This window comes from Crocuta crocuta, unplaced genomic scaffold, assembly GCF_008692635.1.
Source record: "Crocuta crocuta isolate KB4526 unplaced genomic scaffold, BGI_CrCroc_1.0 scaffold337, whole genome shotgun sequence".
Lineage (NCBI taxonomy): Eukaryota > Metazoa > Chordata > Mammalia > Carnivora > Hyaenidae > Crocuta > Crocuta crocuta.
Genome location: NW_027528873.1, coordinates 4,345,727 through 4,370,366, shown reverse-complemented (window position 1 = coordinate 4,370,366; position 24,640 = coordinate 4,345,727). Strand labels below are relative to the sequence as shown.

The window sequence follows — 24,640 nt, the reverse complement described above, 5'->3', positions numbered from 1 at the left end:
TTTGGTATTTCCAGTTGGATATGCTGTCTTTTCAAGTTTTTATGGGTTATTAATGTGTTTTATTTATGAAGATAGTATGTGGAACTATTGAGCCTGAGTTACTTGTCAAATAAAAGTGATAGATGTCCTCTAAGCCATCCATATTGTTTCTCTCTAGTACACTCTTCAGTGACGTATATGGCTTTGTGGATGGCTGGCTGAAATTAGAAATACAGTCTTAAGGTGTGGAATCTTTTCTCTTTGCAAAATGAATTGGCCTATTCTAGAATTGACCTGTGACTTCACCTCATTAGTACTGTATTTGAAACCAACTGATAGTTCTTTACAGCACTTACTAACAAATAGCTGAAAGGTTAGTGCAGAAAGGAAAGAAATGCTTGACACTCTCCTTTTCTGACTGCTTATTCTCTGGTGGAAATGTTAACATGAATGAAATAAAAGCATATGATACTGTCACATAAATAAGCAGATCTGTGGAGCAGAATAGAAAGTTAATAAGTTGACCCAAATAAGTAAACAATCTAGGTAGCATTTCATATCAGCATGGGGGAGGGAAAGTAGATTATTAAAAGTAGCCATCTGAGGGGGAGAGGAATTAGATCTTTTACTTCTCACATTGAGTAAATTCCAGATGAGGCAAGGATGTAAAATTTTAAATGAAGGTATTAAAGTTTAAGAAAATATGGGGTGTGTTTAATAAATCTTAGCTTATAACTAATGATAGCTAATTTCAAAGAACAGCATAGCCAACTAAAAATACCAAACCTGTAAGATATGTAGAATGTAGCAAATCTATGTATAATGTGTACCTCCAAGGAGGAGCCTAAAGATAACTAAATAAACTTTGCAGTTACTCTGAGCTTTACTTTTATATGTAAACATACTTATAGACCTTTTTATGTATGACACAAAAGTTACAAAAGGAAAGAATTACTATAAAATGGACTATAGTCTTTAAAAATGTGTTTAGAAAATCATATACATAAGCAGAACACAAATGTCAAACTGGGAAAAATATTTGCATCAGATATAACAAAGTGTATACTTATTTTTTTAATGTTTAAAGAGATTCTGCCAATACAAAAAATCAACAGCCAATAGAAAGATGGGCATAAGCTCCAGGAAGGAAAATTTAGATGACTTAAAACGTGTCAGCCTTACTCATAATAATAAATTAAAACCAAAATAAAATGAGAAACTTTAATTTAAAAGTTGACAAAGTTTGATTAACACACTGAGATGGAAGGATATGTGGAAATGAACGTTTTTATACATTTGTGTATGGAGGGTGAACTGCTGCAGTTGGTACAACCAGTGTGTAAAGACATGTATAGTCATTGCATTATTATTTATAGTAATGAAATATTTTATTGTTAATGGTTGTAATAGTAAAAGCTTTTCCATTCCTAAGGGACTGATAAACTACTAGAACCATAAAAAGTAATATTGTATAGCCAGCAAAGTAAATATTGAGGCAAAAGCATATATACAGGTTTGGATAGACATCTAAGATGTCTATTAAGTGGGGAAGAAAGCATATGCAAACTGATATAGTACTCAACTCTAGGGGAAGGAAAAAAGAATGTTTTGCATATATGTTTGTATATGCTTAGAATCCTTCTGAAGATTATATACAACCCGGCACCAGTAGCTGTCCCTGGGAAAGGGATTGGTTAGGTGGTGGTTGGGAATGGGAGGAGACTTATGTGTCTCCTGCATCCATATCATATGCTTCCTTCCACGGACTTCTTCCATGCAGACATTCATGTATTCATTCATGTAACAATATTTTTTTAACTCTACTATGTGTCAGGCACTGTGTGCTAGGTGCTGGAGATACAGCAGTAGGTGAGAAAATGAAGCCCCTGTCCTTATGGAGCTTAAATTCTGGAAGTGGGAGGGCTATGGACAGATAATAACCACCAAATCAAGTAAATATTAATAGTCAATACATCATATAGAGATAAGTACTCCGGTGAAAAATCATAGTAAATTAGGAATTCCTTGTATAGAGTGGTCAGACATCTCTGAATTGATGACTAAGCAGAGACTAGAATGAAGCTTGGGAATAAGGCAAGTAACTATCTGAGAGAAGAAAGCAAAAGGTTGTATAATCTATAATTAGCCTCTTACTAATGACTATGAAATGGCCTAAGTCACTTTTTTCCCATCATTTTTATTAGTAAGGTATAATTTGCATGTAGTAGATCCTAGTCCTTTTAGCCTGTAGTTGTACAACTTTGACAAACACATACACTAACACAAACTAGGTCATTTTCTATTTAGAGCTGAAAGTTAGCTTGTCCTGTTAAGTTGGAGCCTGTGTATGTATGTGTATGGGATATACCACTACTTCTGATTTGAGATACTTATAAACCCATAGAATAGGCGTATTCTTTCTTATAGTAACTTACTAATTTGATTCTTTGAGGAAGATGTGATACAGGCTTCGGTGAACCAATTCAAGCCAAAAGAAGTTTTTTCCCCAGAAAGTCAGTACTGTGAAAAAATTAACTTATACTGGCATCATGTAGACAAACCACAGTTATTTCACTGAATTTTTCATTTTAATTGAACATATTGAAGGTGACTAACTGTAACTGGAACCCTGTAAAGAAATATGAGTGAAAGAAATCTTTGGTGTCTAGACAATTCTAATGGAAAACAGAAAGACTGTAATTACTCAGAAAATTGAAATAAAAATTTGAGCCAAAATTGTGTGCCTCTGCCAAGATTTGGCATAAGTTTTCAGCTGTTTTTCCAAGCCATTTCCCTAGGTGATTGATCTTATTTAGTTAATACAGGGAATTGCCAGAACCAAAATCCAGGCAGGCCTTTAAATTTTTGTTTTTAATAAATACACCAACTGCCAGGAATTGACTTCTGGACAGTGTCAGGCCCCTGTTGCCAAGGAGCTGTGAATTAAGGCCAGGTACTTAGGAAAAATTTTTTAGACTTGGTTTGGTTTACTTCTCTTGACCTGACTGAAATTTTGGGATATTGGGTGTTTATAACCTATTTAAATATGTCCTTTTGAGTCAAACAATTTTTTAATCTTTAAAAAAAAAATTTTTAATGTTTATTTATACTTTGAGAGAGAGAAAGAGACCAAATCTGAAGGAGGCTGCAGCCTCTGAGCTTTCAGCACAGGACCCGACGCGGGGCTTGAACTCACAAGCTATGAGATCATGACCTGAGCCCAATTCAGATGCTTAACCAACTGAGCCACTCAGGCACCCCTTGAGTCAAAATTTAAAAAATTTTCTTTCTACTGCTGAACCTAGTTGATTTGATGAAAGTGAATAACGTCTAAATACATGGCTTTTATTTCTGAATATTACAGTTACTGAAATCCCAGTGGGGTACCTTTAACTACTTCTAAAGCAGATTTCATTTTAACTAATTATAAAACACAGATACCTCATTTATAGATCTTTATCTTGTTTCAACATCTGTGACTGATTCTCACGCTCTTTACCTTCTTCCCTCCCCTCTATCTCTTCCCTCCAGAATGGCAATAGCTTTTTAAATTATAAAACAAGCACATGCATGTTCATAAAATGTTTTTTTCAAATAATAAAAAAAGTATAAAACAAGTAAAGCATTTCTTCTCACCATAACCTCTCTTACGTTTGTTGTTTATCTTGCCATACCTTTTATGCTTATATAAACTTATGTGTATATGTAGTTAGGTAAATGGAATCTTACTAATCATAGTCTCTTATAATGAGAACATTTTCCATGCAAATATATACCTGTAATTTTGTTTTAGGCACTGTATAATATTCCATCATATACACGTACCAAAAGATGTTTATACATTTAAATTGTTTTTAGGTTTCTGCCTTTATCTATAATGCTACAGTCCTAGGACATGTATAGCTGTTTTTATCTGCTTAGTTTATTAGGCTATATATCCAACAGAGGAATTGCTGGTCAGAGGGTATTCCCATTATTAATTGTGGTATGGATGAAGAGACCACTGTTCAGCTTGCCACTTAGGTAATGGTGGGCAGTTGAAAGGACACTTGTTGAAGTGGAAAGAAGCTTTAAAATGTATATAATTGTTTTAAAGCACTTATTTAAAATTTTGTACTCTAATTATTCCTCTCTAATTACAGTCCTCCAGAAAGACTCTCTAGTATCCGCTCCACCAACAAGGTGTTAGCCCCTTTTGTGCAGGGAACCATGTCATTTGCACTGAATATCTATAGTGTTTAGCTTAAGTACTTGACACATAGTAGGAGCCAAGTAAATATTTTTTTAAAATTTTTTTTACATTTACTTATTTTTGAAAGAAACAGAGCATAAGTGGAGGAGGGGCAGAGAGAGAAGAAGACAGAATCTGAAGCAGGCTCCAGGCTCTGAGCTGTCAGCACAGAGCCCTATGTGGGGCTTGAACCCACATCTGGGCGATCATGACCTGAGCCAAAGTCGGACACTTAACTGACTGAGCCACCCAGGCACCCCTTATTTGTCTTTCCAAGTAAATATTTTTTAAATGTACCCATTTTTTGCCACACTTTTACCAGCTCAGGACATTATCATTAAACTTACTAATTTTTATCTATCTGGTAGATGAGAAGTTTTCCTTTTTAAAGAAGTGTTAATTTTTTCATTAAAATCAAGAATCTTTTCATATGATTATAGATATTATAGATTATAGATATTTGGGTTTCTTCATGTTTTCAGCTTATTTTTATATTGAGGTACTGTTTAATTGTTGACTTATAAGTGGGAAGTTAAGTAAATAAAAGTTTTTAAGGATAGTGTTTAAGGATGACGTATGTATTGCAAATTTGTTTACTAAGTTAGAGGTTTGTCTTTTAAGGATATTGGGTCTTTTGCTATTTAGAAAAATACTTATTTTTAGGTAGCCATGTCTGTTAGTCCATTTTCACTTAAGATTTTTAAATTCTGGGGCGCCTGGGTGGCTCAGTCAGTTAAGCGTCCGACTTTGGCTCAGGTCATGATCTCACAGTTCAGTTCATGAGTTTGAGCCCTGCATCAGGCTCTGTGCTGATAGCCCGGAGCCTGGAACCTGCTTCAGATTCTGTGTCTTCCTCTCTCTCTGCCCCTCCCCTGCTCATGTTCTCTCTCTCTTTCTCTCTCTCTCTCTCAAAAATAAACATTAAAAATTTAAAAAAAAGATTTCTAAATTCTATAACATGCTCAGAAAGGCCTTCTTCATCCTCAAATTATAAAAAACTATAATTACACTTCTTTAAATAATTTTGTGGCTTTAATTTTTATATTTAAGTATTTGATCTTTCTGGAATTGATTTTTTTATAAGATGAGAAATTGAAATCTAAGATTTCTTTTATCAAAGTGGACAGTTTATTGTCTCAGAAACATTTCTTTTTTTTTTATTGAAGTATAGTTGACATACAGTATTATATTAGTTTTCAGATGCACAATCAAAAACATTTTTTTAAGCAATCCACCCTTTCCCTACTGATTTGAAAATGCTACCTTTACCATATATAAAATTTTCATGTATACATGAAATAATTTCTGGATTTTAATTTCTGTTTTGCCAAGGTTTTTCTATCTGCCACTTAGCAATATCACACTTCAGTCACTTCAGCTGTATAATAATTTTGAAATCTGGTAGGCTAAAGTTCCCCTCTTCCTTGTTATTACTTGGTTTTTGGTTTTTTTCTTTCTTTCTTTTTTTACTTTTCTTGGCTGTTCTCTGCCTTTATTCTTCCAAATGCACTTTAGAATCAATTTGTTAAGTTTATGAAGTTCCCTCTAAATTCTTTTGGTATTAACTGGCATAACAGATTAGGCTTTAGTGATGTTTTTCATTTTGTTTTGACCAAAGTTTTATATTCTTATTTTTCCTTTAGTGTTAGGTTTAAAATTGGAGTCAGTCTGTTCCCTAACCTTAATTGTCTTTTTGTGTGTTTTTTGTTCCACTGTTTTTTTGCAAGTTTTTGACTTTTGTTTCTAACAGTGTATCAGAGATGATCTCATCTTAAACATTCAACAGCACTGAGGTCAATTTTTAAAATCATCTGAGAAGACAAATACCACATGGTTTAACTTACATGTGAAATCTGAAAAATGAACAAACAAAAGCAGAAACAGACTCATAAATACAGAGAAGAAACTGATAGTTGCCACAGGGGAACAGAGTGGGGGACAAATGAAATAGGTGAAAAGGATTAAGAGGTACAAACTTCCAGGGGCGCCTGGATGGCTCAGTCAGTGAAGCATCCGACTTTGGCTCAGGTCATGATCTTGCAGTTTGTGGGTTCAGGCCCCATGTCAGGCTCTATTATGACAGCTCAAAGTCTGGAGCCTGCTTCAGATTCTGTGTCTCCCTCTCTCTTTGTGCCTCTCCCACTCACACTTTGTCTGTTTTTCAAAAATGAATAAACATTTTTTAAAAAAGAGGTACAAACCTCCAGTTATAAAATAAGTAAGTCCACAGGATTGTAAAGTGGGGAATATAGTCAGTAGTATTGTAGTAATGTTATATGATGACAGGTGATAACTGCACTCATCAAGTAAGCATTTTGTAATATATGTAATTGTCCAATCACTGTGTTGTACACCTAAAACTATGAAATATTATATGTCAGCCATACACTAATTAAAAAAAATAAATCTGAGGGGCGCCTGGGTGGCTCAGTTGGTTAAGCATCTGACTTTGGCTTAGGTTATGATCTCACAGTTTATGAGTTTGAGCCCCACATCAGGCTCTGTGCTGACAACTCAGAGCCTAGAGCCTGCTTTCAAATTCTCTTGTTACCCTCTCTCTCTCCCCCTCCCTCCTGCTCTCTCTCTCTCTGTCTCTCTCTCAAAAATAAACATTAAAATTAATAATAAATAAATCTGAGAGTCAGACTTTTGCAGGGCTGTGCTCTTCCTCACATGCCTGTCCTGCCTATGACTGAGTTTATGACACCGGTCTATCAATTACATAGCTGTTCCTCCCCCTAGAATCACAGATTATTATTCTCCAGTTAGGGTGGATTCTTAAATAGGTGAACAACCATATTTGGGACATTTGATATAACCTTAGTCTTTAACAGTTTGTAAGATATGCATGTTATATAAAAAACAAAAATGAATTTTATGGTTACAGAGGAAGGAAACTGTTTGATAGAGTAGTTCAAAATAATAAAAGTCCTAGCATTTTAACTTATTTCAAACTCAGTATAATTATAGTACCTGTTAAAAAGTCACAAAAAAATGCAGTTTAGGCTATATTACAGGAGATAACGGCATCCAGATTGGAAAAGATGATAGACAGCTCCGATCTGTGCTAACCAAGCAGTTGTGTAGTTTTATTCATCTGTTTTGTGCCAGGGACTAAACCAGGTGCTAGGAACACAAAGCTCAAAGACATAGCCCACTTCAAACTATGTAAATGGTAGCTAGAACAAGCAAATACAGGTTTTGTGAAAAATCAGAAGGGCATCCAAGACCTAGACCACAGAGGCTGGGGACAGCTTTTAAGGAGGAGGTGATACCCAGACCAGAGGCTTGGGGGGGTGGAGCTATTGCCCTCCTAGCTCTGGGACCTTGTATAAATTATATAACCTCACTGTATCTCAGTTTCTTCATGTATAAAGCAGAGTCTGTAATAATACATTTTACACTGTTGTCCTAAGTGTTAATGAGATGATGTATATAAATATGAGAAGCCTCTGGAACAGACTCCGGCACACAATAATGACTTAGAAAATGGTATGGCATGCCGTGTTGAAGTGCTGGGAGGTAGAGGTTATCCCAGCAGAGAGAGACTTCCAGCAGAAGGAACGGTGTGTGCTAAAGCTGGAGTGGTTGAGCTGGAACCTTTCTGGAACTGCAAAATATTTAACCTGTTTAGAGTGGAGGGAGTAGCTGAAGATGAAGCTGGGAAGGGAGGCAGGGGAGAGATCTCCAGATAAGAGCTGTTGTGCCATGTTGAGGCATCTGAGAGGCATTGGACATGCTCTGGAATCTTTGAAGGCCTAAAGTAGGGGAGTGTCCAGAACATTTCCCCAGTTGAAAGATGGGTTTGTTTACAGACGTGTGGAGGGGCTAGGAAAGCTCTGCAAAATAGCATTTCCAGTTAGAGTGGTGGTGCTCAGCCCTGGCTGCCCGGTGGGGCCTTCTGGAAGACTTTCAACAGTCTGACCCCCAGTTTCATTCCCCATCAGTTTTGTCAGCACCTCTGGGGATGGGACTGAGGCATTGGTATTTTTTATTGAGTCCCAGATAATTCCATTGCACAGGCACCATGGTGAATCACTGAGTTAGAGAGTAACTGTAATTCGAATCAGATTTTATAATGTTTCAAATTAAACAAGTGCTAGCAGAATAAGGCAGCCAGAGTGAGAAGATAACAAGTAGGCAACGGTGGTCAGTTGAATGAGGAGGGGGTTGATTATTTCTGGATTGGGTCACTGGGATGATAATGATCATATTATCAAGACTCGGTCATATATCAATACTGAGAACGTGAAGGATAAGCAGGCTTGGGTATTAGACCTTGCTGAGTGGGCATGAGAAAAATAAGGAATTTGATTTTTAAATGTGGGTATTGAGGGAAAATGATAGAGGATAAATGGGCAGAGAAAGAAATGGAAGGAGAGAAGCCAGAGGTGCCATTGAAAACTCAGGAGACAAGAGTAGATAATTGATGAGTGAGATCCCTGAAAAGACAGGACATGCAGAGACACTAACGAAGTAATTTACTAATGAGAATTTCCACTCAGAGAGAAAGAAGTAAAAAGATGTGAGGATGCACATAGATTCACAGGTCCAGGAAGAGAAGCTATAATAGAGCCTGATGACCTGGTTTCCTTAATTGTCATTTTTTCCCCCAGAGTTTCAATATTGAACCTCTCACAGGTACTTTCTGGGGTGATCTCCTTTGTTATATTAGATTACTACAAAAAACATTGATAAACTGAAGTTTCTCAAGAGGAGTTAAATAATTGAGACAGTTTATAAAATTACCAGTTAGCTTTTCATTTCATGGGTAGTCCTTGGCTGCCTTGATTTGAAACTTAAAGTGTTGGGGGTGCCTGGGTAGCTCAGTCAGTTAAGCGTCTGACTTCGGCTCAGGTCATGATCTCGCCATCTCTGAGTTCGAGCCCCGTGTTGGGCTCTGTGCTTATAGCTCACATCCTGGGTCCTACTTTGGATTCTCTCTCCCTCTCTCTCTGTCCCCTCCCTTGCTCATGCGTGCTCTCTCTCTCTCTCTCTCCCTCTCTCTCAAAAATATGTTAAAAAATTGTTTTTTAATTTAAAGTGTTGAAATCACTTGAAAACACTGTACACATCCCATAGTTTCCAATATCACTAACTAGGTAGCATCATATTTTTTTTCTATAGTATGATAAAACCTAAAAAAACTACCAACTCATTTTGAAACCATTGTTAACTTTTAGTATGAATATTTTCTATTATACTATAAATATAAATAAATTCTAATAGATATTTTACTTCATATTCTACTTCATACTTTTTTTTATTCTCTGGTAGCAATAAAGACCTAACTGGATTTCTCAACTCTGATATAAACTGTGATTTGCATTATGTATTGCATTGTTCTTTCCTCTAAAAACCCACTAAAAGTCCAATAGCCGATTGTCAGACAGGCTGAACTATTTATTTTATAGTTTTCCTATTCAGCAGAACTAATTGTATTCACTACAAGAAAGCAGTCATTAGTATGGCTTTTTAGTAAACTTCTTATTTATAACTTAATTATTAAGAGAATTATAAATTACTTAAGCAAAACTGGGATTAGCAGCATGAGTGTATAGATAGAAAGTGTCCTTGATACTGCAGACCTTAACCTCATATTTGGTATCATTTCAGGTAACATTTCATTTGTTGCGTTTCCAGTTTCCAGCACCAACTCACCAACAAAGATTTTACCAAAAACCTTAGGACCAATAAATGTGAATGTTGGACCCCAAATGGTAAGAAAATCATCAAATATTAGAATTTGAAATTTTGCTTAGGCAAGACTAATGTAAAGGATAATCGTACTAAAGCTGCGGGTCAGAAATTCCCGTTTATTGTTTTAACTCAGTCACTTTTTTAAAAAGTTTTGTTTTCATCTGAATATAACTGATTAGGTCTTGAGAAAAAGGCATTGTACTCTACAGTATTTTCATTGTATTTGAATCTATGATGTCTCGGTGTGTAATATCAAGGTTTTTTGTTTTGGGGGGTTTTTTTTGTTTTTTTTGCTCCCTATGTGAGGCTTCTCTAGTTTTTAATTGTTTGATTAAATTGGTTCATAATCTGTTGTTTTATGTTCTCTTTTTTCTTACAAAATAACTTTTATTGGGGCGCCTGGGTGGCTTAGTCGGTTAAGCGACCAACTTTCGCTTAGGTCATGATCTCGCGGTTCGTGGGTTCGAGCCCCGCATCGGGCTGTGTGCTGACTGCCAGCTCAGAGCCTGGAGCCTGTTTCAGAGTCTGTGACTCCCTCTCTCTCTGACCCTCCCCTGCTCACGCTGTCTCTCTCTCTCTCCTAGAAATAAATAAAAATAAAAAAATAAAAAAAAATAACTTTTATTGCCCCAAACTATATACTCTTATATAAATTGAATATGACCCAACAGTTAATCTATACTGAGAGCTACTAATCTTAAGCAGCAGAAATAATGAATGAAAAAATGGAAAATATTTAACTGTTTCTCTGAAGATATTCCGTTAATTATGCTAAAGTTTGAGGTATACAACACTTTTAGAAAGCCTTATTTGTAAACAAAGTTGCACGCAATTACTCTAAAAACTACTTAATGTCTTGGTCTCACCCACCTTTAATGAAAGTATATAAACAGTTGAACAGTAAACCTTCAATGTCAGTTCTTGTGTGTTCTCATTTATAGAGCAATAAGGATAATACTATTGTGGACTCTGTTAAGTGGCAAATTATTTAGGCAAAAAATATATTTTAACATACTTAGTGGCTATGGCAAATCTTTAAGATTTTAAGACATTCTAGAAATGACATTTTTCTTGATCACTTGAGAGCTGTTAATTATCTGCAAAATTCGAGCCAAAAGATCTTACACAATTTACTGTAACTATGTGAAGAATGTAATCTAGCTCCAAACCACATGGAGACTTAAGCTCAGGTAAGTGTCCCCATTTGAAGGTAGTTCAGGGTATATTTCAGACATTACTAAGCTTTTGCTTCTCACCAGCCACTGCAGTGGGTGCAAATGAGATAAGGCACCTAACCTTTAAGTCTGTATTTTGAAACACTTTTATATAAACACCAAAATTAAATAAGCATCCCCAAGCCCTTATAAGTTTCGCCCTTAGAGTACTCCTCTATTTTGAGAAACTGTTCCCTGTCAGTATTTTAGTGATGCTGCCATGGCTCAAATTTGAATTCCTCTTTGGGCAGCAGTTTTCCTTTCCATTGTCAATTTGAACTAATGTGTTACAGGAGTAGTTTTAAACTTTAGTTTTGACAATGATAGGTGGTCTTTTATACCACTTATCCCCATTCCTTCAAACCTCAGAATCAGCAAAACAAAGGTCAGAAGAAGGGAAGGAGATTTGGGGCTCTTTAAACCTCACCTTAATTTGTCTCCTTAATTCTGAGCTGCGTTTTACAGTTCTTAGTTCTTGGACAGGAATGGGCGCTTTCTTTTTGAGCTCTTCATGGTTGTAGCACCCCAGTTAGCTCCACTTCTCTCTTCTCTTGCTTATCTCTTCTGAATACTGTCCTCTCACCCTCAGTCTCTCATCTCTGGTTAAAAAAGCATTTTCTTAAGTTGAAAAATTCTTGAATAAAACCTCACCCAGTTGCTTCTTACAGTTGTCTTTCTCTACTTTCCCTTTAAATTTCACATGTCTCTTTGCAAACCAAGTCTTAATGGTAGATAGAAATTTCAAAACACCTCAAGAAGAGAGTAGTTTTCTGTGTTAATAGACACCAGTTTAGCAATAACTGTATTAGTTTGGGATACTTTGCCTTTACTTAAAGGTATCTTGTTATATATATAAATACACACACACACACATACATACACTATATGTATGATAATCTCATAGCTATTTTTTTTTTTTTTTTTACAAATAGTTTATTGTCAAATTAGTTTCCACATAACACTCAGTGTCATAGCTGTATTTTGACGTGATTAAAAAGTACATGTTTCTTGGGGAGCCTGGGTGGCTCAGTTGGTAGGCATCTGACTTCAGCTCATGTTATGATCTCACAGTTCGTGGTTTGAGCTCAGAGCCTGGAGTCTGCTTCAGATTCTGTGTCTTTCTCCTCTCTCTGCCCCTTCCCTGCTTCCTCTCTCTCTCAAAAATAAATATTTAAAAAAAAAATTTTTAAGTACATGTTTCTTACAGTGAAAACTAAAATTTTGTGAAATAATGAAATCCTTTATTATAATCCTTTATAATTATATAGATTCATTTCCCCTTCAGAATACAGGTACTCTCTTGGTATCTGTATTCTTTCTTTTGTATCTTTTCTTTCTTTTTTTAAATTGAAGTATCATTGGCACACAATATTACATTAATTTCAGGTGTACAACATATGATTGGACAACTCCATGCTTTATGCTATTCCCCACCAGTGTAGCTACTGTACAAGGCTGTTACAGTCTCTTCGCTCTTACTGTAGATGGCAGTAGTACATAAGATATACTGATTACAGGCAGAAAACCTTGAGAATGAGATTCAGTTACTATATGATTTTCATAGCCCAACTGTAATCCATTGTCAAAAAAACCCACATAATTACCTTTAAATTAAGGATGTCTTTGGGCATGGGGAGAGGTGGGCACTTAAGTTTAAAATAAGTGTTTATTTTCCCTGTTAGATCAACAGAATATAGGAAGTAATTACTTCTAATTTCAACTTGGGATTTCAAAATTAAGGTTCAGTTTTATAAAGCATATCTGACCCATCCCCTTTATAATTTTCCTGGGTTCAGTGGTTGATCAAGTTCTGTTGACTTTTGTTTGTGTTTCTTAATGTTCACTGTCATTGTCCTAATTTAGGAACTCATCGCATCTCACATGAACTTCTAAATTGTCATTTTAGTTCAAGTCCATCATCTCTCCAATTTGTTCATTCAGGAAATGTTTACTAGGATTTCCATTATTAAGGACATACCAGGCACTGTGCTAAGAGAAAGGAATGGAGTATTGCGAATCAGTCTCAGATCAGCAAAGAATATCAGCTGACAGTCTTGACATTGAGGAGGAAAAGAATAAATGAAAACATAGCAATTCATTTACAGAGCCCTTCTCAATAATGATAACTAGTTTTTTTCTATGTCCTATTTCCCTTCATCCTCTCTTCATCTTTACTTTTCTATAAAGCCTTTAAATCAGGTAAACTGAGCCTCTAAGCTACTGATAACAAATATAGAAAAAAATATAGTAATAATATTGCACAAGGGCCCCTGGGTGGCTCAGTCAGTTGAACATCTGACTCTCAATTTCAGCTCAGGTCATGATCCTAGAGTTGTGCGATTGAGCCCTGAATCAGATTCCATGCTGAGTGTGGAGTCTGCTTAAGAGTCTCTGAGTGCCTGGGTGGTCTACTCAGTTAAATGTCCGACTTTGGCTCAGGTCATGATCTTGTGGTTAGCGAGTTCAGGCCCAACACCAGGCTTTGTGTGAACAGCTCAGAACCTGGAGCCTGCTTCAGATTCTGTGTCTCCTTCTTTCTCTCTGCCCCTCCCCTGCTTGTGCTCTGTCCCTCTGTGTCTCAAAATAAATAAACATTAAAAAAAAAAAAAAAAGATTCTCACTTGTGCTCTCTCTGAAATAAAAAAAAATAACGGTGCACATATTATGCAGTCTGTCTCAAGGGTAAGTTGGAATGCTTAGAATTGTTTTATGGAGACACCTATTCTAGAAATAGAGTAGACCGAAGACAAATCAAATACTCAAATTTTCCTTCTTAAGCTTCACACTCAAGGTCAGCTTGATATAGAACATCTGAGTGTGTGAGGCGGTGATTGGTGAGAATGATGTCCTTTATATTGTAGAGTATTTCCTTACTGGACTTTATGTAGACCTTTCTGGCATACCAATGAACAAAGAAACTACTTTTTTTCATTTTAAGAGCTAGGTCTTGGGGCACCTGGGTGGCTCAGTCGGTTGGGCATCTGACTTCAGCTCAGGTCATGATCTCACGGCTTGTGAATTTAAGGCCCATGTCAAGCTCTGTGCGGACAGCTGAGAGCCTAGACCCTGCTTTGGATTCTATGTCACCCTTCTCTCTCTGCCCTCTCCTGTTCTCTCCCAAAATAAACAAACATTAAAACATTAAAAAAAAAAAAAAAAAGAGCTAAGTCTTCTGTCTCAGTTCATTAAGTATTTATTGTGCCTTTTCTATGAATATCTCCTAGCACTATACTAGGCTCTGCAAACATTCACTCTACCTTTAAAGATTTTACACTGAAATGGAGGTGCAGATGTGGAGTGGAGTGTGCAGAGGGTAGGAGATACAAACATTGTCTAATATCCATATTTTCTCATGAGGTAAGCTTCTGAATTCCTCACTTAATAATCCTTGGAATATAATAGAGAAACAGAATTCCCCAAATACCTATCAGTGCTTATTGTCTTTTGTTTTTATTTTGTTATCTATAGAATTAACTTATTAAAATTATTTCCTAGGCATTTGTATATAGTAATATGTCCCTAGGCCCAAATTGGCAAAATGCTGTACACAAACAGAGGTAACTAAGTTCTTAAATATTTAGTAACTGAACAAATGTTGACAAGACTTTATTTTTTATTTTATTTATTTATTTTTTTTAACGTTTTATTTATTTCTAGGAGAGAGAGAGAGAGAGCATGAGCAGGGGAGGGTCAGAGAGAGAGGGAATCACAGACTGAAACAGGCTCCAGGCTCTGAGCTGGCAGTCAGCACAGAGCCCGACGCGGGACCTGAACCCACGAACCGCGAGATCATGACCTAAGCGAAAGTCGGACGCTTAACCGACTAAGCCACCCAGGCGCCCCTTCTTTATTTTTTATTTCAATAAAATTTTTTTTAATGTTTGTTTTTGAGAGAAAGAGAGAAAGAGCGCATGCATGTGCAAGCAAATGAGCAGGAGAGTGGCAGAGAGAGACAGAGAATCCGAAGCTGGCTCCGTGCTGACAGCAGAGAGCCTGATGTGGGGCTCCAGCCCACAAACTGTGAGATCATGACCTGAGCCAGTAGGACACTAAACCAACTGAGCCATCCAGGCACCCCAACAAGACTTTAAAAACCAAGTCTGCGGCCCCTGGGTGGCTCAGTAGGTTAAGCCCCAGACTCTCGATTTCTGCTCAGGTCATGATTTCATGGTTGGTGGACCTGAGCCCCATGTCAGTTCTCTGCTAACAGCGCAGAGCCTTCTTGGGATTCTCTCTCTCCCTCTAGCTTTGCCCCTCCACTGCTTGTGCACCTGCGTGCAGTCTCTCTCAAAAATGAACAAACATTTAAAAACCAAGTCTGAACTGAACTTGAAATGCAAATGAATCCTTCTCTTTGTTCTCTATAGAGCAAATTAGCAACGAACTTAATTACTAGACTTAGACCTGGCCTGCAGAAACAGGTGTCATTTGATCAGGGAGACAAAAATTAATTAGTATTTTGACCTACATAAGGCAGTAGAAGTAAAATTATTTCTTTTAAGATCTGTCATTTAAAAATTATGTGTAGGCTTGTGGGTTCGAGCCCCGCATTGGGCTCTGTGCTGGCAGCTAGCTCAGAGCCTGGAGCCTGTTTCGGATTCTGTGTCTCCCTCTCTCTCTGACCCTCCCCTGCTCGTGCTGTGTCTCTCTCTCAAAAATAAATAAAACGAAATTTAAAAAAAAACTATGTGTAGCCCACATACATGCTTTTCTCTCTTAATTGGGACTTAAACAAAACCTTAGTATTATGGAAATTTTCAAAAGTATACAAAAACAGAATCTCTTCCCTTAGAAAATCCAAAGATCTGGGGTTGCCCAGGTAGGGGCAGTCCCGTGCCTCTGGGTTGGAATGAACATTCTTCGACAGTTACCCACATGGGACCAATATTGTTGCATTAATACCCCCATTCACTAGAGCAAGCCCTTATTTTTTTGACAAAAATACTTTTAAAGACACTACTAAAATGCTAAATTGCTTTTTGTATTAATTATTATAAACATTTTTGGAGAGAAACATTATCTATTTACCAGTGAAGTCTAAGAAACATTTTGGTAACATATATCAAAGAACTTTTTTTAACTGTCTGTATCCTTAGTTCCATTAATTACCTTTCTGGAGTCTCTCCTTAGGAGATAGAAATTAAGGCCAAGATCATTGTACAAAAACGTTTGTCACAGTATTGTTTGTAATGTTGGATAATTGAATATCCATATATATCTAACAGTAGGGAACAGTAAATCCACATGATGGAATGTTTTACATTAAAATATCTTTGAAGAGGGGCATCTGAGTGGCTCAGTCAGTTGAGTGACGCGATTTCGGCTCAGGTCATGATCACAGGGTCGTGGGATTGAGCTCTGCCTTTAGGAGAGCGTCTGGATTCTTCTCGCTCGCTCGCTCGCTCGCTCGCTCGCCCCCTGTCCCTCCCTCTCTCTCCCTCCCTCCATCCATCCCTCCCTCCCGCTCTCTCTTTCCCTCACTGACACTCTCTCTCTTTCTCAAATAAAAAAAATAAGTAAATAAACAAAATGTCTTCAAAGAATATTGAATGACATGAGGAAATGCTCTTGAAAAAAGAAGATAAAACTAAATCCGTATAATAATCCAAATTGTGGGGTGCCTGGATGGCTCAGTGAGTTAAGCTTCCAACTTCAGCTCACGTCATGATCTCATGGTTCTTGAGTTCAAGCCCCACATGAGGTTCTATGCTGACAGCACTTCAGATCCTCTTTCTTCCCTCTCTCTGCCCCTCCCCCACTCATGCTCTCTGTCTCTCAAAAATGAATAAATGTTAAAAATTAAAAATAATAATAAGCTAAATTGCATAATGCCTTGGTATATATTTGGACATGAAGATCTGATTTACTGTTGCCCTAGTTTGAATACATCAAGTTCAACTGCAGTTAAGTTCTGTAATTTCAAAGAAAACTTTCTGTTTTTCTGATTTTTACATTGTTCATTGCCAACTTAATCCTTCCAAATTGCTGTTCACTTGCTGAAACCTGTATTGTGGCCTCATATCAGTATTCAAGATACTTGTGTTTTTAAGACCTTAGAATATAAGGAAATCAAAGCTTATGTTTTCGATGATTGATACTAAGTACATTTTAGGCAGTGAGATTGCCTCATTCTGTGTAGGTTAGCAATCAACATGATTTCATATGTGTATGCTTTTCTTTATAATTAAGAATATTATTTTCTGTGTCCTAACTTTGTAGATTATAAGCACACCACAGAGACTAACCAGTTCAGGAAGTGTTCTGATTGGGAGTCCATATACCCCTGCACCAGCAATGGTTACTCAGACACACATAGCAGAAGCTACTGGCTGGGTCCCAGGGTAAGACTGTTGCTGCAAGTAATCATGTTTAAAACTTTGTTTTAAGCTGTGATCCTTACCTCTCACTCTCTTGTCTTCTGTTCTTGTTTTATGTTAATCTAGTCCTTAAAAGCTAATGTGTGGCCTTTAAAATCACCTGTTTTATTTCACTTTTTATCTCAGACATAAATCATTTATCGAGGAACCATTTTTAAATACAATAATTTGTACCTGAATCTTGTGACTTTTTTCACCTCCGAAAAAGTACTACTTTTTATGATTATGACATTTAGCTGCTTTGGAGATTTAAAAACTATATTGTTTTAATAAACTTAAGAGTTACATATTAAGTGTTGGCTATCCTCGGAATTTTTCGTGACTTTTTATTTACTTAAAAACCAGAAAAGGAACTAGGAAAAGCCAAATACATTAAAATTTTTACTGAGTTTTTTGTCAGTCTTTTTGGAACCCAGGACAATTAAATCAATATCCCTTGCAGTAGTCATTTACCACATTTAGTATCAAACTTCTACATGTTTCATCTCTGCCTGTAAAAGACCCTTATCCGGCCTTTCTCTGCTCCTTACCATTTTAGCATTTAATCTTCTTATAAAAGAAAAAACTCTTAAGTTAAAGGACTCAAAACTTCATTTTGTCACTTCAGAAGTTATTTTCATGGTGACATACTGTGCTCATAGTTCTGTGTTTGACTTACAATTGTGAATTCTAGCAAGCAGACAGTAAATACTGGTTATGTAAGAGCTTTCTTGTTTCCTGGATGTCAGATGATATAATGAAATAATCCTGGTGAAGTATTTTAAACCATATACATGCTCATGTGTATTAGATACAGAGGATGCATATGTATACATCCTTTTCCACTATCAAATGAGCTGAAATGACACGATCACCTGTAACACCGTGGCCTCTATTCCTTAATACATGAGGACCTAAAAGTTACCATGGATTTCTGTACAGCCTTGAGGGATTATAACAGGAAAGCCACACCTGTGCCAGTCATATTAGCCTGCTTTGGGGATGGCCAGGGTTTGGGTATTTTCAGCCCCAGCTGTGCTTTATATTGGGGGTGGAATGATCACTCAGTCATTCTGGAGTGAGTCATACTCTCTGTGCCTTTCTAAGTCTGCAACATTTTCTCCCCATATTCCTTGAGCTCATTGCCGCCTACATTATTATATTGTGGTCGTTTTGATCCTATGACAAAATTTATTAGGTTGTGATCTCTTATTCCTATCATAAAATTACAGTTTTTATTTTATGGACATATCTTTTATATTTGTTAGATTTTTGTGTTTGAATATATTTGTTGTGGAATTAGACAAGTTATAGTAAATTATTCATAAAATAAAGCTGTCTTTAAATACCTGTTCTTTTTATGCTATCTTTTTTTTCTTTTTAGTGATAGAAAACGAGCTAGAGAATTTATAGATTCTGATTTTTCAGAAAGGTGAGTATAAGTGTTAAGTATTTTGTTTGAGAGATGCTGCTGTGTAGAGAGGAGTTTGGTGTCTGGACTATTCTAGTTTAATTAGAGATGTTTTTCTTCAGAGGACTTTAACTTAATTGAGTTTCTGCCATTATTTGATACCTCAGTGAGTGTTCTACTTCACTTATCATTACATAAACTCATTATATATGCATAGGTTCAGAAGAGATTATCCTGTGAGTAGGTTGGCTGTTGGTAGTGTTATTTAACCCTTTCCCTTTTTTTGGAGGATGAAGGGTCTTGCCAAAGTGAATATTCCTCATTACCTCAACATGCCCAGACTTTTTAATGTTTTATTGAAGACATTTAAAGATTGTAGTAAATTCTCACTTCTTTCTTAACTAAAAAGTCGAGTACAGTATAACCTTTCCTTAGATTATTAGGACACTGTTCCTCAGTGTGCATCAGAATCACCTGTGGAGTATTGAATGCTATACGAATGTCTATCAAGTCAGAAACTCCAGGAATAAAAATGATCATATAGGGTTATTAAAATTCAATATGCCGTGCAAGGCACTACATGAGATACCATATTAGTGTTGCGTTATGGGTTGGGTGTTTTTTTTTTTTTTTTTTAAGTTTATTTTTGAGAGAGAGAGAGCACAAGCCGGGGAGGGGCAGAGGGAGAGGGAGAGAGAGAATCCCAAGCAGATTCTGCACTGTAAGCAGAGAGCCCATTGTGGGGTGGGGCTCGATCTCACCAACCCTGAGATCATGACCTGAACCAAAATCAAGAGTTGAATGCTTAACTGACTGAGCCACCCAGGTGCCTCAGTGTGGCACCATATTAAAATAAGACCTGTTGTCTTCAAGGCAGGGATTCTATAAGGTTGTTACTTACTATTTTAAATAAAAATTTCCCAGCTATGCTTTCTAAATTTTATTTTTTTTATTTTTGATTCTAAGATCTTGTAACTCCTTTTTCCAGTGATGTTTTAATCTCCTTTATTTCGTTAGGTCATTTGCTCTCAGTATCTTATCTCTTTTCTAGTTTGCTACCTCTGATTTGTTGTGCACTGAGAAACTAGATAGCCAAATGTGTTAGCATTCAGTCTGAAATAAAAATGAGAAGACTCTGAGTGAGGACCTTGGGGCAATATATACTTCTAAAAATGTGTGTTTTCTTGCATCAGGACTGGCTGTACTTTAGTTCCTTTGTGGCATTTGTTACTTGCTTCTTGGCTTTTAATTGTTTTCAACAGATAAAATCATGTTTGAGGAACTGCTGTATCATATAGGATTATATAGGGGAATATATATTCTTTTCTCCCTAGTGGAAATTCCTCTTTCTAACTCCTACTGGTCTTTCTTTATGTTTATCCTTGGGATGGGCAGCAGTACAAGTTCTTACAGATGCATTTAGCAATGCATAAGGCCTTAAAATAGTACTATTCATTAGTTGTGATTGGTGGCCCTTATGTACTACAAACAGTATAAAAAATAAGATTCTATTTACACTCCTTCATAAGAGAGACCTCTAAAGGTCACATATAAAAGTGCCAAATTAAATTTGTTGGCATAAACATTGATTCAACTTTCCCTTTTTGCACATGATTCAGTGACTTTTTTCCTAGTGATTTTTGTTTATTTATTTATTTTTAATGTTTTATTTATTTCTGAGAGAGAGAGAGAGGCAGCATGAACAGGGGAGGGTCAGAGACAGAGGGAGACAATGAATCCGAAGCAGGCTCCAGGCTCTGAGCTAGCTCTCAGTACAGAGCCCAACGCGGGTCTCTAACCCACGAACTATGAGATCATGACCTGAGCCAAAGTCGGATGTTTAGCCAACTGAGCCACCCAGGTGCCCCTAGTGATTTTTATTTTTATTTTTTAATATAACTTTTCTGCAATGAATCCCACTCCCACCCCCACAATCAAATTACAAAGATTACTGCACGTGATTTTCTTTTTTAAAAATGTTTATTTATATTTAGAAAGAAGGAGAAAGAGAGAACACGAGGGAAGGGGCAGAAAAAGAAGGAGGGGACAGGGAGACTATAGCAGGGGAGGGGCAGAGAGAGAGGAGAGAAAGAATTCCAAGCAGGCTCCATCCCTTCCGCACCAGTGAGGGCTTGATCAGGAACCATGAGATCATGACCTGAGCTGAAATCAAGAGTGAGACACTTAACTGACTGAGCCACCTAGGCGCCCCTGTTTTTGTTTTTCTTACAAATGTTTATTTTCCTCCAAATGCATTGTGTTTTTCTGTAATGCTGTGAAACATCTTTGTTTCCCTTTTCCCAGAGTTGAGGTTCAAAAAGCCAGCTCTCAACCATAGACTAATCTTTATCTCTTCAGTGTTTTGTATATTGATTTAGTATTTTTTATGTAAGTGTTTGTATTCATTTTCTTCAGGGATTTATACACCAGTATATAGAGATATATCCACAGTTTTAATCCTCATCTTTAAGTGTGTCTTACACAACTGTTCCTTTGTCAATGTCATTTGTGAGAGCAAGTCAGTTTCTGAAGAAATCTTGTTTGGTAGGTAAAGGATCCTTTGAGGGATTCTCATTAGTTTTTTTCCTGTATTCTGATCCACTGGACTTCTTTTCAAAGAACTCATAGAAGCAGCTATGAAAACCTTTCTGGTCTTGTCTGGGGTTTTAATCCTGAAAGATATTTGTTAACTCTGTCTTCCTCTGGACAGAATCTGACGGTGTCTTCTACATGCATCTCTTCCAGATAGGTCTAATTTTCCATTTGGACCTCTGCTGAGGGATGGCAATGGCAGCCTGTGGGTGTTTTTCTTTGTTCCTGTCTTAAATGAAGATTTAGCACACTAGTGTTGTGTTCTTCCTGTAGGCTCATGTAATCTCAATATCTTTTTGTTGGTGGAAAAAGTTAAAACTCCACGTATCTATAATAAACTAATAACTTATAATTAACTAACGTACTTTGAACTGTAATAAGCTAATAGTAATCAAAATCAGTATAGTTAATATCTGTACAACTTCAATGATGTTTATGAAATTGCTCATTTAGCAAACATTTTTAATATCTACTAACTGTTATGTTCTAAGCATTGGAGAGAATAATAAACAAGATAGAAAAGTCTGCCCTTAGAGAGCTCATATTGTGAGGGGGGGGTATAATAAACAAGTAAGATTATTTTTATTTTTTTATTAAACTTTTTTTAATGTTTATATATTTTTGAGAGAGACAGAATGTGAGCAGGGCAGACATAGAGTTATACACAAAATCTGAGCTGTCAGCACAGAGCTCGATGCGGGGCTCCTGCATCAAAGTCAGATGCTTAACCAACTGAGCCACCCAGGCACCCCAGATTATTTTTAGATTATGATAGGTAGTATACAAAAAATAAATAAATAATAAGAAAAGGGATGGGTGGCTACCATGGAGAAGGCCTCACAAGGGAGGTGATATTTGAATGCAAAGGAGCCAGGCATATAAATACCTTAGGTGAGGTGGGGGAGTGGGGATTCTGGGCAAAGGGAGTGGCAAATGTAAAGCTCCGAAATAAGGAACCAGGTTAATGTATTTGGGGAAGCACAGTGGCCTGGAGATAGTTTGAAAGACAAAGAGTGATATGACATGAGGGTGGAGAGGTAGACAGGGATCAGATACGATGAAAGACCTTTGTAGGTCCTGGTAAGGAGTTTGGTTTCTGTTCTAAGGAGGATTTTCAGCAGGAAAATGGCATGACCTAAGTCACACTGGCTGCTGGGGGGTACATAGATTCTAAGGAGATAAGGACGCAAGCAGAAAAATCACGACTATTGCAGAGGGCAGTGGCCTGGCAGTGGAGACGGGAAAAAATGGATAAATGATGGAGATGGAACCAACAAAATTTATTGATAGATTGAAGGAAGGAAGAGGAGAAATAAAGGATAGCTCTTATTGTTTTGCATGAACAGCTAGGTGGATATTGATGCCATTTACATTTAGTGCATTTAGGAGTAGGTTTGGGAAGAATTTTGTTTTGGACATAGTGAAGTTCAATAAGTTTATTAGTTATCTAAGTGATGGTAGCATTAGTGTGTAAGTAGTATCATCAGCACCTAAGTGGTCACAAGCCTGAATGATATAACCCAAGGAGGGAGAAAGCGAAGATCCATAAGGAATAAACATTTATTTCCCATTTTACACCTCCTCTTCCGCCCATACCCAACACAACAGATACATACTTCTAGGAAAGTAAAGTTTTTTTTCTAAATTATTTTACTAAATCACCACATTAAATTATTTTGCTGATTTACATATCCTTACTGGCTCATTTAAGTGAGAAATGAAGTTCTTATTACTTTTGTAAATAAGAATATTATTGGGAAAATATAAAAAGACAGTGGTTATGGGCTCTAGTTAAGCACCTAGAAAGATAATATTCTTTGGGTATAATTCATTTGAATACTATTAAAAAAATTATGAAAGTTAACATACATTTCAGGCTATACCATATCGGTAGTTTTGTTTTCTATTTATTTTCCCTTTTTTATTTCTCAGTTTGGCTTTATTTAATAAAGAATACTTCTTACTGTTTTCTTTATTTTATTTATAGACTAATAGAGATCATGAGTTTATACCCTGTAGATATATTTTGGTGTTATTTGGAAAGAGGGTCTTGGTGTTCCAAAGGGCTCGATTCTAAGAAAATGTGCAAACTCTAAGATTCATAACACTTATATATTATATATAATATATATACAAGATCTTAGAATCAAAAATAAAAATATAAAAAGCGAGAATGAGGTGGCTGGGTGGCTCAGTCAGTTGAGCATCTGACTTCAGCTCAGGTCATGGTATCGCGGTTCCTGGGTTCTGGCCCACATCAGGCTCTGTGCTGGCAGTGCAGAGCCTGCTTCGGATTCTGTGTCTCCCTCTTTCTGCCCCGCTCACACTTGTCTCTCTCAAAAATAAACATTAATTTTTTTTTTAATTAAAAAAAAAAGCGAGAATGAAGTGAGGGAAGTGATGAGGGCAATGAAATGAAGATTATCCAAGAGCACCCAGCAAGTTGAAGCTTTCCAATCCTCCAGATCCCTTGTACTTCCCATTTCATCTCCATACACATTGATATTACACCAAAGACATTTTTTCCCCAGGGCTGAAACTTAGAGAATTGATATCAAGGAAACAGAACTCTGTGATTGGTTAAGCTTGAAATTGGCTTCATTCATTTAGATATTTTCTTTTTTATTTTTTAATGTTTATTTACTTTTGAGATCGAGAGAGGGAGACAGAACATGAGCAAAAGATGGGGAGAGAGAGGGAGACACAAAATCTGAAGTATGCTCCAGGCTCAGAGCTGTCAGCACAGAGCCCAGTGCTGGGCTCAAACCCACAAACTGTGAGATCAAGACCTGAGCCAAAGTCAGACGCTTACTGACTAAACCACTCAGGCACCCCATGTTCCTTAACTTTCGAAGAAGTTTTTATAGACTTGGTTGCAGGAGCAATCCCCTATCTGTGTACTATAGATTTTAGCTATTCTAATTTCTGTTGAATCTTAGTGTGGGTATAGGTTGGGCTTTGGCATGATGCTCTACCACACTTCCAAAGAGCAAGCTTAATTTCTTGATTCAGCCAGTGCTGAGTAGTATCCTTCAGTTTCATATTGCTTATGAAAATTCTGGCAACTCATGAAGAGAAAAATCACCTGTGGTATCATTTAATCCTCCCTCACAGCAACCTTGTGAGACGGGCACTTGTATTTCTGTTTTTCAGACAG

The 24,640-nt window shown here is 36.8% G+C and overlaps 1 protein-coding gene across 6 annotated transcripts in view; it reads left to right on the top strand.

Moving 5' to 3' along the window:
* TFDP2 (transcription factor Dp-2) overlaps positions 1–24,640 on the top strand; it is a 158,108-nt gene that overhangs the window by 104,903 nt on the left and 28,565 nt on the right. For 5 of the 6 annotated variants that reach the window (XM_077756716.1, XM_077756715.1, XM_077756721.1 and 2 more), the window contains 3 exons: positions 9,827–9,930; positions 17,344–17,465; positions 18,865–18,912. In XM_077756716.1, the coding sequence (XP_077612842.1) occupies positions 9,827–9,930; positions 17,344–17,465; positions 18,865–18,912 (274 nt within the window). The remainder of the gene's footprint in view (positions 1–9,826; positions 9,931–17,343; positions 17,466–18,864; positions 18,913–24,640) is intronic. The other variant, XM_077756717.1, reaches the window with a different exon arrangement.